At 51.5% G+C, this 12,819-nt stretch overlaps 1 protein-coding gene across 1 annotated transcript in view; it reads right to left on the reverse strand.

Moving 5' to 3' along the window:
- Nucleotides 1-6,154: 6,154 nt before the first annotated feature.
- ATP6V0A1 (ATPase H+ transporting V0 subunit a1) overlaps nucleotides 6,155-12,819 on the reverse strand; it is an 84,525-nt gene continuing 77,860 nt past the window's right edge. The window contains exons 21-22 of the mRNA XM_042783263.1: nucleotides 12,480-12,651; nucleotides 6,155-6,248 (exon numbers count right to left, since the gene is read on the reverse strand). Of these exons, the coding sequence (XP_042639197.1) occupies nucleotides 6,155-6,248; nucleotides 12,480-12,651 (266 nt within the window). The remainder of the gene's footprint in view (nucleotides 6,249-12,479; nucleotides 12,652-12,819) is intronic.

A 12,819-nucleotide genomic window follows, 5' to 3' on the forward strand; every position in this document is an offset into this window, starting at 1 on the left:
GGTCAATGACATGAGACAAAGTATATGTGAACTGCTGTATGGAAAGTGAATTTGCTCTCTAAATCTTCACCCAAATCACACACACACACACACACACACACACAAAGGTAACAGCCACAGGACAGTCTTCATCTTATAGATTGGGAAACTGAGAGCCAGAGAAGGAAGTGACTTGGACACGATCAATAACCAGTAGGAAAGCAGGTTTGGGACTAGAACCCTGGACTCCTCTCACTCCCAGATCAAGATTCTCAACAGTTCCCCAAGGGATGCAACTTTTAGGGTGCCCATCTGGGCAGGGGGGTTGAGTGGGGCTGTGTGGTGGTGGTGAGGAGTCTGTAGAAAGACTGATCTTTCTGAAAAGATGCTGGGTCCTTTGGGAGGCAGGTGTCGATTTTTCCACATTGCTAGGCTTGAATAAGGAAGCTTGGGGATAGGGAAGAGGTGAGAGGGCGGTTGTCTAGTCCAGAGAATCCAGAGGCTGGACTCGGGAGGAATATGGGAATCCACTGAGCTTGCCTTGCTCCTCCACCGCCTGCTGGCAGCTGCAGACCTCAGCTGCAGTGCCACTGCCTTGGTCCCAGCTGCGTCAACTGTTCTTGCTGGAGTTGCAGCCCCTGCTTCCACTCTGTTCCCAGAGTCTGGAGGTTCTCAGCCTTTCGCGGGGAGCAGTTCCACAGCTGCCCACAGGGACGTGCCCTTACGGGGCTATAACCTGTAGCTGTGGGCCCCTAGGTCCCCACCACCACCACCACTGCAATTCTTCCTCCATGTGAGATTGGTTAGATTCTCCTCCCAGGCCATCTTTTACCAGCATTTCTGATCTCAGGGAACACTTGAGTGGGGGGATTAGGCTGTGATTCTACCTCCAGGTATAGGGTGTGTCTCGGTGGCTTGAATTCATCTGGAATGGTGCGGGGTTGCTGGCAGGGGGTGGCAGGTTGGGGATACTAGAGGAGTAGAGTGGGGAGGATGTGTATTGGGGCAGGACTGAACCCCAGTTCTCATCCTCCCCACCAGCCTGGGAACTCTGAGGACAGTAAGAACTGATTGAAGAAATCAAAGTACATCTCTAGGATGTAATGTTAACCATTTGTTAAAACGAATGAGGAAGATGTATCCCTGTTGATTTGGAATATTTCTACAAGCTATATAAAATTTGAAAAAGAGGTCAAAGCAGTGGATATAATACATTCCCACTTGTGTTTAGAAAGAAAAAAAAAAAAAGGCAGCGTAAACACTGGTTGCCTCTGGTTGGGTACTGGGAGTCTGGGGGAGGGAGGAAGAGTTTTCTAATAGGGGCTTTTGTACTGTTTGATCCTTTTCCCATGTGCAGATTATTGTTTTCAGTGAATGTGTGTGAAACAAATCGGCTGGGCTCTCCACTCCCCATCTCATCTGGCTCCTGGCAAATCTCTGTGCCTATGCACCCCAGAACACCCCCAGTATTGCCAGGCCAACCCAAGTCCCTGCTCTCACAGCCCAGCTAGGACCTCACCCTCCCCTTGCCTGTGAGGAATGGCTCTTCCCTGTCTGTCCACCAGGGAGCAGCTCATACCTAGACATGGCTCAGGAAGGTGGAGGAGCTAGGGAGGTAGGCAGGATCCTCCCTGATCTGAGGGGCTGAGCCTTGCTGCAGGCTTTAAGTTCAAGTGGCTCCTCTACCCAGAAGCAGAAGGAGGCACAGTCCTACTCAGGGCCTCCAATGAAGGGGAGAGAATAGAGAGTGGGGTCCTGAAAAGTGGTGATGGAATTGAAGGTTGAGACACCCCAAGTAGAGCAGGCCCAAGGCCACCTTGTCTCACAGTGCTTCCAGGACATCAAGATGACAGGCCTTCCCCACAGCAGGGGCACAGACTAACTTAGCAGACATCAAGGTCCAGAGATTCCACAAGAAGGGGATAAGGACAGAGGCAAACCCAAAACCAAACCCACTGCCATTGAGTTTATTCCGACTCATGTAGACCCTATAAGACAGAGTAGAATTGCCCAATAGGGTTTCCAAGGCTATAGTATTTACGGAAGCAGACTGCCACATCTTTCTTCATGGAGTGGCTGATGTGTTCGAACCGCCAACCTTTCAGTTAGCAGCCAAGTGCTTAACCACTGTACCACTAAGTCTCCTCAAAAACAGAGGCAAAGGATCAGTTAGTATTATTGTTGCTGTTGACTCAGTTTCAACTCATAGTGACTCTGTTTACAACAGAGCGAAACACTGCCTGGTGCTGTGCCGTCCTCACAATTGTTATCTTTGAGCCCACTGTTGCAGCCACTGTGTCATCCCATTAAAGGTCTTCTTGTCTTTTTTTTTTCTGATCTACTACCAACCATGATGTCCTTCTCTAGGACTGGTCCCTCCTGGTAACATGTCCAAAGTCCATGAGATGAAGTCTTGCGATCCTTTCTTCTGAAGAGTATTCTGGCTGTACTTCCTCTAACACAGATTTGTTTGTTTTTCTGGCAGTCCACAGTATATTCAGTATTTTTCACCAACAGCATAATTCAAAAGCATCACTTCTTTGGTCTTCTTTATTCATTGTCCAGCCTTCCCATGCATATATGGCAATTGAAAAGACAATGGCTTGGGTCAGGTGCACCTTAGTCCTCAAAGTGACATCTTTGCTTTTAAGATCTTTTGCAGAAGGTTTGCCCAATACATTGTTTGACTTCTTGACTGCTGCTTCCATGGGCTTTGATTGTGGATCCAAGTAAAATTAAATCCTTGACTTCAATCTTTTCTGTTTATCATGATATTGCTTACTGGTCCAGCTGTGAGGACTTTTGTTTTATGTTGAGGTGTAATCCATACTGAAGGCTGTAGTCTTTTATTAGTAAGTGCTTCAAGTCCTCTTAGCTTTCAGCAAGCAAGATTGTGTCATCTGCATATCACAGGTTAATTCCTCCAATCCTGATGCCATGTTCTTCTTCAGCTAGCTCTACTTCTCGGACAGTTAAGATTACAGCCAACAAAGCCCTGCGGAGTCTACTCTGTCATGCACAGGGTGGCCATGACTCAGGATCTACCGCATACCAGTGAGTTTGGTTTTGGGATTATGGTAACTCTGTTTAACATTTGGAGGAACTAACAGTCTGCTTTCCAAAACTGCATCTTTTTACATTCCCACCAGCAGTGGCTGGGGCTCCAGTTTCTCCATGTCTTCACCAACTGGAATTGTCCCTCAGATTGTAGCCATTTTGGTGGGTGGGAAGTGGTAGCTGGTTGTAGTTTTGACCTGCACTACCCTAACAACGAGTGATAGCAGCTTTCCATGTGCTTACTGGCTATTCACATATGTTCTTTGAAGAAATATCTATTCAGATTCTTTGCCCATTTTAAGATGATTTGTCTTTTTATTATTGAATTATGAGAGTTCTTTATATATTCTAGATACAAATCGTTTATTAGACATACGCCTGATTTGCAAATATTTTCTTCCGGTGTGTAGGTTGTCTTTTCACTTTTTTTTGGGGGGGGGGTTGGTAAAAATATATACAACACATTTTCCAAGTCAACTTTTTTTTACACGTACAATTAAATGACACCTATTACTTTAATCATGTTGTCTTTGACTTTCTTGATGGTGTCCCTTGAAGTATGAAAGGTTTAAATGTTGATAAAGTCCAACTTATCTCTTATATTCTGTCACCTGTGCTTTTGGTGTCCTGTCTAAGAAATCACTGCCTAACTCGAGGTCATGAAGAGTTACTCCGCATTTCCTCTAAGAATTTTACAATTTTAGCATTCACATTTAGATCTACTATCTACTTTGAGTTAAATTTTCTTCATATAGTGTGAGGTAGGGGTCCAAATTCTTTTGCATGTGGATACCCAGTTGTATCAGCACCAACAGTTGAAAAGACTGTTGTCCACTGAACTGTCTTGGCCCCTTTGTTAAAAACTGATGAACAATTAATGTTAGGGTTTACTTCTGGACTCCACAATTCTATTCCATTGATTTGAGTCAGTCACGGAGCAGAGGCTGTAAGAGCTCAGTGACTGGTATTTCTACTCTAGACTTGGTGAGGAGCCAAGGGGTGGAGGCTTCCCAGGGCTGGTGGCATTGTGTGTGCGCGCCACACACGTGTCTCTGGGGTGGTGGCAAGGTTTTGAGGCTAAGGGTGGGATGTTGTTGTTGTTGTGTGCCGTCGAGTCGGCCCCGACTCATAGCGACCCCTCCTTGGGTTTCCGAGGCAGTATCACTACGGAAGTAGGATTGCCCAACCTAGAAACATGAAATGCCCAGGACATTCCTGTCCCTCCCAGAGGCCCAAGAGGAGGAATAAAGAGGTCAGGTCCCGAGTAAGAATGTGTGCGAGTGACACAGCACTGTTAGTGGGGGAGATGGCGCCCTCCCTGCACTGTACCTCAGCACCTCACATTCTTCAGCTGCACTGAGGAAGCCATGCTGAGCCTCCACTTGATACCAAAGCCAAAGGCATGAGGGCTGAAAATAGCCTGGCCACTGAGCCCTGGAGAGAGACAGGAGGGTGGGCAGCCAGCCTAGTTTCCCCACCCCCCAACCCATGGGTGCTATCTGCAAAGCTGCCTTGGCTGTGGGAAGGCGTCTGTGAAACTTGAGATAAGGTGAGAATTTCACAAACTAACTGCCTGGCCAGGGCCACTGCAGCTGTGGCCTTTGATCAGAAAGCAAATTAGGAGAGTTGGAGGAGGGAAGTGGAGGGTGTGGGAGACCAGATGGCTCGAGAGGCCCAAGGCCCAGGGGAGGCCAGTGCCCCTCCCCACTTCTGCACTCACTCCAGGTTGTGGGGGTGGTGCCCTGGGTAGGGCAAGGCAGCACCAACAATTTGCTGACTGGAGGGCTGTGAGCAAGGAGACAGGCAGCTTTCATGGTGGAGTCACACACACTTTATTCAGCACAGGAATGTCTGACAGAAGGGCCTTGAGCAGGGTTCTCTGACCAAGAACCCTGCTGGAAACAGAGCAAAGATCAAGTAAGCCACGGAGATTAGAGGGGACAGGGGCTCCGCACAAGGTCACAGCACACAAAGGTTACCTCAGCACTGAGCACGGGGAAGCTGGGGCAGTGGCCCAAGCTCAGGGTCGGCTCAGCCTTGGAGTGCCAAGTGAGCCGGGCGGGAAGAGCATGGGCTGGGAATTCAGGGAGCTGTCTGTCACTGAGGCCAGCTGGCAGCCAATTAGGGCAGCCGAGGCTGCTGCACCAACACATGATTCAAGGGCTGAAGCTCGGCAGCCCAGTGTGGGGGTGGCAGGGAGGGGTCCCTTGGAGGTGCTCCCCACCGGCCGCTGGGGCAGGGCAGCCCTGCTAGCCACCTGCAGTCAGCTGTCTTCAATGGTGCTGACTTGCCTTATCCAGGAACCACTCCCTTGCTTGGTCTGTGCAGAGGTGGGGCGGGGCACTGATGGGTGGAGCAGGCTGTGGGAAGACCACCCTGATGATGACAGCCCTGCACTCTAAGACACTCTAAGAGACATCATTAGGGGTGTGGAGGACCTCAGGGCGTCCACCAGGAAGAACATCAACCTCAACCTGAGCCCGCCCTCTAGAGGGTGCAACTCTGAGCAGGGCATCTCTGAGAAGGGCCGGTGCCAGGCTGAGGGAGCAGGAGAGCAGCCAATCAGAGGAGGGCAGCACTGTGCTAAGAGCCAGCCAGCACCTGTTTTAGGTCCCTCTCAGGGAGGGATCTGGGAGGGAGGTGAGGGTGTGTGTGAGGTGGGGAGAGGAAGCTGGTGTTGGACATCTTGGAACCTTGGGGGTGACAGGGAGAAGTCGCCCATGACAGCCCAGCAGGGTCCAGCTGAATTCCTGATAAATAAGCACTCTGACCCTAAGGTTGACATGAGTGTGAACGTACAAACTAGGGCACCACTAAGAGACAGAGAAAGGGCTGTTGGGCTGGATGAAGGCTGGGGAGACGTAGCTGGTGCCCAGTGGGTGGCTGAGTGCCAGCCAAAGTTCGGCTTCTCTAGAAAGTCACTACACAGAAACCTCGGGGTGGCACAGGGAGATCCAGGTAGTAATGGTTCGAAGTGACTAAAAGATGGGGAGGGTGTCAGGGATGACACAAATGCCCCGGTGCCCAGGGGTCACAACCAGCAGGCAACAGGAGCACATCTAATCACTGTAGGGGCAGGCAGGGAGGGTGGCGCGGGGCATGCCGGCCCATGAGGGGCTCACTCCTCAAACTTCCCTTCCCGAATGTGCTCGAAGGAGAAGGGCAGGAACTTGAAACCGGTCCCGCTGTAGAATTTATTCTGGAACTCGACCCTGGGGGGAGGGAAGAGGAAAGTCGTCATTCCACAGAAACCTTCTGAGACATCACAGTGGGGCCAGAAAGATGCCCGTCTCATCCCACGTCTCCACCCGGCTTCGCTTTCCCACGTGAGCTTGGGCACCACATCTCTGCCTCCTGGCTCATGAAGCCCACACTCAGCCCACCTCCCATGGCCACAAGCTCATGCTTTTAAAGCCTAGGACCTGGCTCTCAGCACAAGTGCCACATCGGTTTGTCCCCAGGTCCTACTGAGCAGTCTCTTTATGTAAATACACATATGGTGGGAGCCATATGCAAAGAATGTTATTTCTAATAATAATGAAGAATATTCATCGCCTGACTCTGTTTTTTTCCCCTACAATTTCCTAGGAATATACTCTTAATCTACAGCTGACATAGAAACCTCCAAGCTCTCCTCTCTGGCCAGTGGCTCACACAGCAGACCTCTGAGGGAAGTCCTGCAGCCATTGGTCCAGCATGAGGGACCCTGGGAAAACTGGCAAACACCACTGTGCTTCTGTTGTTTCTTTTTTTTTTTGGGTGGGGGGGGAATGGGAAGGGGAGGGGTTGTTGTAAGTGAACAGTGGCGGTTTTCGATTTAGGGGAGGAAATTCCCAGGAAAGGGGGGAAGTTAGGAAGGGAAGTCTTCTCAAAGCAACGGCAAAAATATTCTCCAACCACAAAAACATCTGTGAGAAAAGAATTCTCCTCTTGGGGACTGAAAGGAAAAACAGAACCTTAACTCCCTTCCCAGGCAGTCCAGTATCCCCATTGGTGTCTCCTTGGGGCCTTCGGGTCGCTGAGGGGCAGGGAGAAGCCCTCGCTCCCTAGCAAAGCGAGAGTGAGGCTGCTTGGCTGGGCTTCCCCTGCACTAGCATCCTGGAGGGCTGCCAGCAACCAAACTGCCACCAAATATGGGCAGAAAAATGCATGCTTCAGAGGATAAAAAGGCCAAGGAGAGCTGCCCTGAGGAATAGTTTCCACTTAGGCTGTGTGACCGGGGGGCACCATAACTCCCGAAGAACAGCCAGGGTGGGGCTGTGACAGGCTCACATGTTGGGCCTTGTGCAGGTAAAGGCTTTTAGAAGCTGTCAGCTCCTCAGTCCCCTAGCCCCTCTTCAGCCCCTAGCTGGGGCTTTTACAGTCCAACCCAGAAGGGAGGAATAAAGGGGGTGGGAAGTGGCCTGGGGTCCGTGGATTGGGAGGCCTGTCTACCAGCGGCACCAAGAGGTCCTCAGTCTCCCCTTCAGTCTCAGGGTGCTGGCTGAAGACAATGGGTGACAGAGCTGCCAGCTCCGCCCCCTGGGGAGAAGCCGAATTTCCTGTGTAGGAGCAAGGACAGGCTGCTTTTTCCCAGACCCACATCCCGCAGGGGTTGCATCAAAGTCCCAAAGCCTCTCAGGCCCCGGAAGGTTGCCATTAGTGCCTGGGCAGAGCTCCCCCATGGACAGCAGGGTCCAGGCCACGGAAGTGGGATGGGGCAGGCATGAGGAACCTTTAACTGAATCTATTCAGGGTGTTATTCCTGGCAACAGCAATTCAAAACTGTGACCTGATTCCCACCCCCAGGTCCCAGCACCCCTGAGGAGTCCTTCTATCCATTCCAGCTCCTGAGGCTCTGGGGAGTAGGGTGGGGGATGAGCAAAGTTTTCTGTTGGGTCTGAATGCTTCGTGTTGAGTGGGGCTGTGTTCTCACAGGGCAACAATCAGAACTAGATCTTCATGGTCCTTTTCATTCAACAATACTGATCAGGACACTGGACAAGTCACCTTAGGGTCCCAGCCCATGCCCTAGGGGTAAATCCCAACCATGGTGCATTATGATTCCCCCCACCCCCAACTCAGTGAGGTGTCCAGAACCCTGAGTGTCTGGCTGATAATCACACAAACAGTTCCAGTTCCAACCTGGGCCAATGGAGTGGAAGCCTTTTCAGATGCCCATGGCGCTACCATGCTTCTTTGGTCTCAGGCACACAGCAGGGCCCCCACGGAGCAAGGGAGACACGTGGCTCTGATGAGGGTGTTCTGTCCACAGCACTGTGGGCAATGAGGCCGGGCCCCGACACCCACCAGGTACTGCTTCTCCCGCCAGCTGCTGCTCAAGGTCAGAGACTCGGTGGTTCTCTCTTGGGGTCAGCCTGACTTCCCTTCCCTGCCCAGCCACTCTCCACCTCCCGCACAAAGCTGGAATGCAATTTCCCTGCAGTCCTCCCCACCTCTCCTCCCCCCAGCCAGGGAAACGTGTGCTTCCTGAGAGAGTACAAACATGAAGTTCTCTGTGCCTGGGTGGAGCAGGGCCCGCTGGCCACCAGGGGTTCTGCCTGCTTCAGGGGCACGCCACCTGCTCTGCTTGGGGCCTGCAGCGCACGCTCCAGGAGTCAGCAGTTGGGAAGGGAGCCTCAGGAAGTCAGATGGGCTTCTCTGTCACTCGTCCAGCTCTAGCACTTGGCAAAGACCATTCAGTGACCCAGAAGGACTAACGGGACCACTGAGAGGCCACTCCTAGCACGTAACAGGAAACCCCACTTCCCTGCGTGGGTGAAGGAGGAAGGTGTTCCAGGGCCTCTTCTTTTTCTGGTGGCAGTGTGATGGAGGAGAAGCACTTCTGGAAGACGAGTCTGTGCCCAGCTGCTGCTCTGGCCCTTTCTGCCTCTCTCTGAGCAGGTCAGGGCCTGGACACACATCTGTCAGGTGGCCCAAATGTCAAGGTGGTGATGTCAGCCTGGGATTCCAATTCAGGGCTTCTCACATCTCCTGAGGCAGCCGTCCCCTCCTTTCCCACGCTCCCCTGTTGTTGCACCATTGCACTCCTTACGGCCAGTCGGCCCTAATTCTGTCCCTTTCACATCAACCAATCTGTGAATGTTCCAAGCAACTTACACGGTAGATGGGAGGAAAAGAAAGAGACCTAACTCAGAAGGAAACAGAACTAGCCAATGAGCATTTTAGCCTCTAGTTTTCAAATGTTTCATCTACCTACTTAGGACTCTTAGGCATGAATCTCAGATTAGTGGTTTACATTTGCTATAGAATCAATTTTTTTTTCTTTTCTTTTCTATCTTGTCCTCAGTGAAGAGACTTACCAAAAAACAAAAACAAAAACAACAAACTCACTGCCATTGAGTCAGAGCTGACTCATAGCGACCCCTCCTTGGGTTTCTGAGGAGGTATCACTATGCAAGTAGATTGCCCAACCTACCTTCCAAAGAATGGCTGGTGAGTTTGAACTACCAGCTTTTTGGTTAGCAGTTAAATGCCTTAGGCATAACGCCACCAGAGCTCCTATGAAGAGACTTAGGACATGTATAACAGAGCAGGCCTTGCATCAGAACTAGAAAACCCCAGCTCATGTTACGCCAGGGGTAAAATGAGAGGTAGGAAGGTACCCAGGCTGGGATGCCAGGAAGAACAGCAGCAATGTCTCTGCAGCCATTTTCAGCAGGACAGCTGTTCTCACCCCTCACAAGATGGCCACAGCTCAGAGCTCCTCCTGCAGGCCTGGCTTGACGCACAAGACCCAAGGATCCTTGAAGCATACCCACATATGGCCAGGAGGGGGTGCCTGAGCACCAATTTTATTCATTTGTTTTTTCAGTAGTGGGGTGAAGTCCCCCGCAACGTGCCAGAGGTGACCACCTTCTAATGAGCGCATTCTAAGAGTTTCATAAAGAAGGGTGTGGAATTTTTTCCTCTTTACTTGCTACTTCTACTACTTGGGAGGCGGGGTGGAATCCACTGTGTGGTGAGCCTGTTTCCTGCAAATGCAAGGGACACTCAGCGCTACCAGGTGCCTCCGCAGGAGCTCTCCTCTCTCTGCAGGGCTAGCAGCAGTTTCTCCACAGGGGCTGGCAGCCAGGGCCCTGCCTACAGGGCAGCCCATCCTAAGCAGAGCAGTGTGCGCTACGGGGACACCTGTTTACGATGCAGCAGGGTGCCATGGTGGACACTGGCCGCGTGCATTATTTAATCTTTCATCACAATCACTTTGTCACGTGATGATTATCTTTTTTTTTTTTTTTCAAATGAGAGAAAAGTAAGGTTCAGAGAGGGAAGTGCTTGGCTCAGCTGATTCTGTGCAGGCAGAGCTGGATTCAGACCCAGGTCGGCCCATTCTCTCGCCTGCTCCCCTTGTCATTCATCACTCTCTCGGGCCCATTCGTGAGGATACACGAAGACACCTTCACTGAAGGCCACAGGTGAGCTTGAAGAAGTAGTCCTTCTGGCAAGAAAACATGACATTCCCAACTGCCTGAGCAAGCTCTGGACTTGTACAACAGGGCAAGCGCCAAGCTCGGAGATTAGGCTCAGGTACCCTTCCGTGTGTCCTGACATGCCTTGCTCACTGCCTTGTCTGATAATATTAATCCAGGAGGAGGCAACCCCCTTGGGCTGGAATCAAAACGGGATGGTAACTGTTTCCTCAGCCCAGGGGCTCAGAGAGAGAAGTAAGGAGGAAAGGAAGGAAGCCAAGAGGGCAAGGAAAAGTGAGTCACCATGGGCTGATTACTCAGACGTTCCGTCACTGAGTGGCTTAGGAAGTGTGCTGGGGAGAGAGGACACTGATAAGCTGAGAACAGGGTAGCATGCCAGCAGCCTGAAACACGCACCCCTCCTGACCCTGCACTCTACGGTAAACCAAAGAGCCGAGTGGGGAGGAGGGAGGCAAGCAGGGAGAAAGCCAGGCTGGAGAAAGTAGTGTGGACTGGGGCGGCAGGGCAGATTCTCCTAAAGGAGCTTTTTAGGGAAGAGTATGTCCCAGACGCTCTGGCACTTACATGCCTCACTTCTCCCTGTGTAATTTAGAATAACAAACAGCTGAGTCTGTGAGGTCACTGAGCCAGGAGAATAATCCAAGATAAGGGGAAGGCGGCCTCTGTCCAGTGGGGCAGAGTGTTCTCAGGCTGAGATTCTGGATTTTCTGTCAGGTTCGGGGCACTAATGGAAGGAGACAAAGCCCTCCACTGGCCTTGGGGTCAACAATACCACTAAGATTGTCCCATCCAGGGCTTCCTCAGGCAGGGTCAGGGGCTTACGATCCTGAATTTGCCAGATTGTGTGTGTGTCTCTGGGAAGAGAGCCCAAAGCTTCCAGAGACACTGGACTCTGAGACTCCACCCCCTCCCCAAAAAAGAAGAATCACAAGCCAGGAGAGAATGGAAACCCAAAGAGTGGCTTGTTTGAGGAAAGGATGCCAGATAAAATACAGGCTGCCCAGTTCTGAGTATGTCACCTGCAACATTTGGGACATATTTAAAAAGCATTCATTGTTCACCTGAAATTTAACATTTAACTGGGCATCCTGTACTTGTATTCACTAAATCTGGCAACCCTAGTTTGAGGTCACAGAGCCACCCAGCTCTCCCATCCCTGGGACTGGGCTATCTGTCTCCATGCAGAGTCATTAAGAGCTACCCCAAACCTCTTGCCATCAAGTCAATTCTATCTCATAGTGGCCCTACAGGACAGAGCAGAGCTGCCCCATGGGGTGGCCAACGCTGTGAATCTTTGGGAAGCAGACTGCATCATCTCTCTCCCATGGGGCGTCTTTCTCCCATGGTTGTTCTGCCACGCGTCACCTGCAGGGCTTCCTTCTGGTTAACAAGTATGTCAAATACAACAAACAAATACACACAATGCAAAAGCCACCCTTCTAAAGAAGCTGCTTTAGTGTACCGAGCTACACATCATGGAACTAGGAATTCCTCCACGGCACAAGAGAGCTGCCAGGGGTCCTCACCAAAAAAGGCCCTCCGGCACAAGACAGGACAGCGCAGGCACAGCTGGGGTGCAGAGTGCTCTAGCACTTTCCTGGACTGAGAATCTGTTTTCAGAGCTGCTTGCAGGACTCTGAAGACAGGAGAAAGTCACATGCCAGAGCAAAAAGGACAAACAAGAAACCCCCAAATAAACGAAAACACCCAACCGCAGCAGCTCGTTTAAGCCACAGGAGCACTGACAACGTTCAGGGCAGGGAGAGGTAACTGCCAACACCCACCAGAGACCTGTTCCTGGAGGCTGTGAAAAGATGAGCTCACTTCCAAACTGGGCTGTGCTTTTTTGTGTACACTAACTACTAAGACAGGGCCTTGGGTGCAGTGACGACAAAGCAGGAAACTCCTGCCTGGTTCGACACCCCTCCCCAGTGAAAAGACTGGCTCTTGTAGCAGGAGAAGGCCGCCCCCATGCTGACCTCGCCCCCAACGCTGATCCCCAGTGCTGCTCACCAGTGTAAGCGCAGTGCGTGGAGGAAGGCTGAGAGGCCCTCCATGATCAGGAGGATGGCCACAGTCAGGGTGGCAAAGGCGGTGAAGATGAAGAACAGCGCCAGACCTCCCGCCAAGCTCTTCACGCTCAGGCCCATGTGGATCACCATGGTCCAAAGCACCTCAGACAGCTCTGGGGAGCAAGGAGAAAAGTATCGGTTCAGCTTGACAGGAGGTGGCCATGCGCTCTGTATGTTGTTCTGCCACGCGTCACCTGCAGGGCTTCCTGTGGCCATAGCCAGACCACTATGTGTAGTGACTCCGGCAAAAGTGCTGACCCCGTCGGAGACATCATGTTCCC

This window comes from Orycteropus afer, unplaced genomic scaffold (genome assembly GCF_000298275.1).
Source record: "Orycteropus afer afer isolate SDZICR_OR568_19922 unplaced genomic scaffold, OryAfe1.0 scaffold00786, whole genome shotgun sequence".
Taxonomy (NCBI): domain Eukaryota; kingdom Metazoa; phylum Chordata; class Mammalia; order Tubulidentata; family Orycteropodidae; genus Orycteropus; species Orycteropus afer.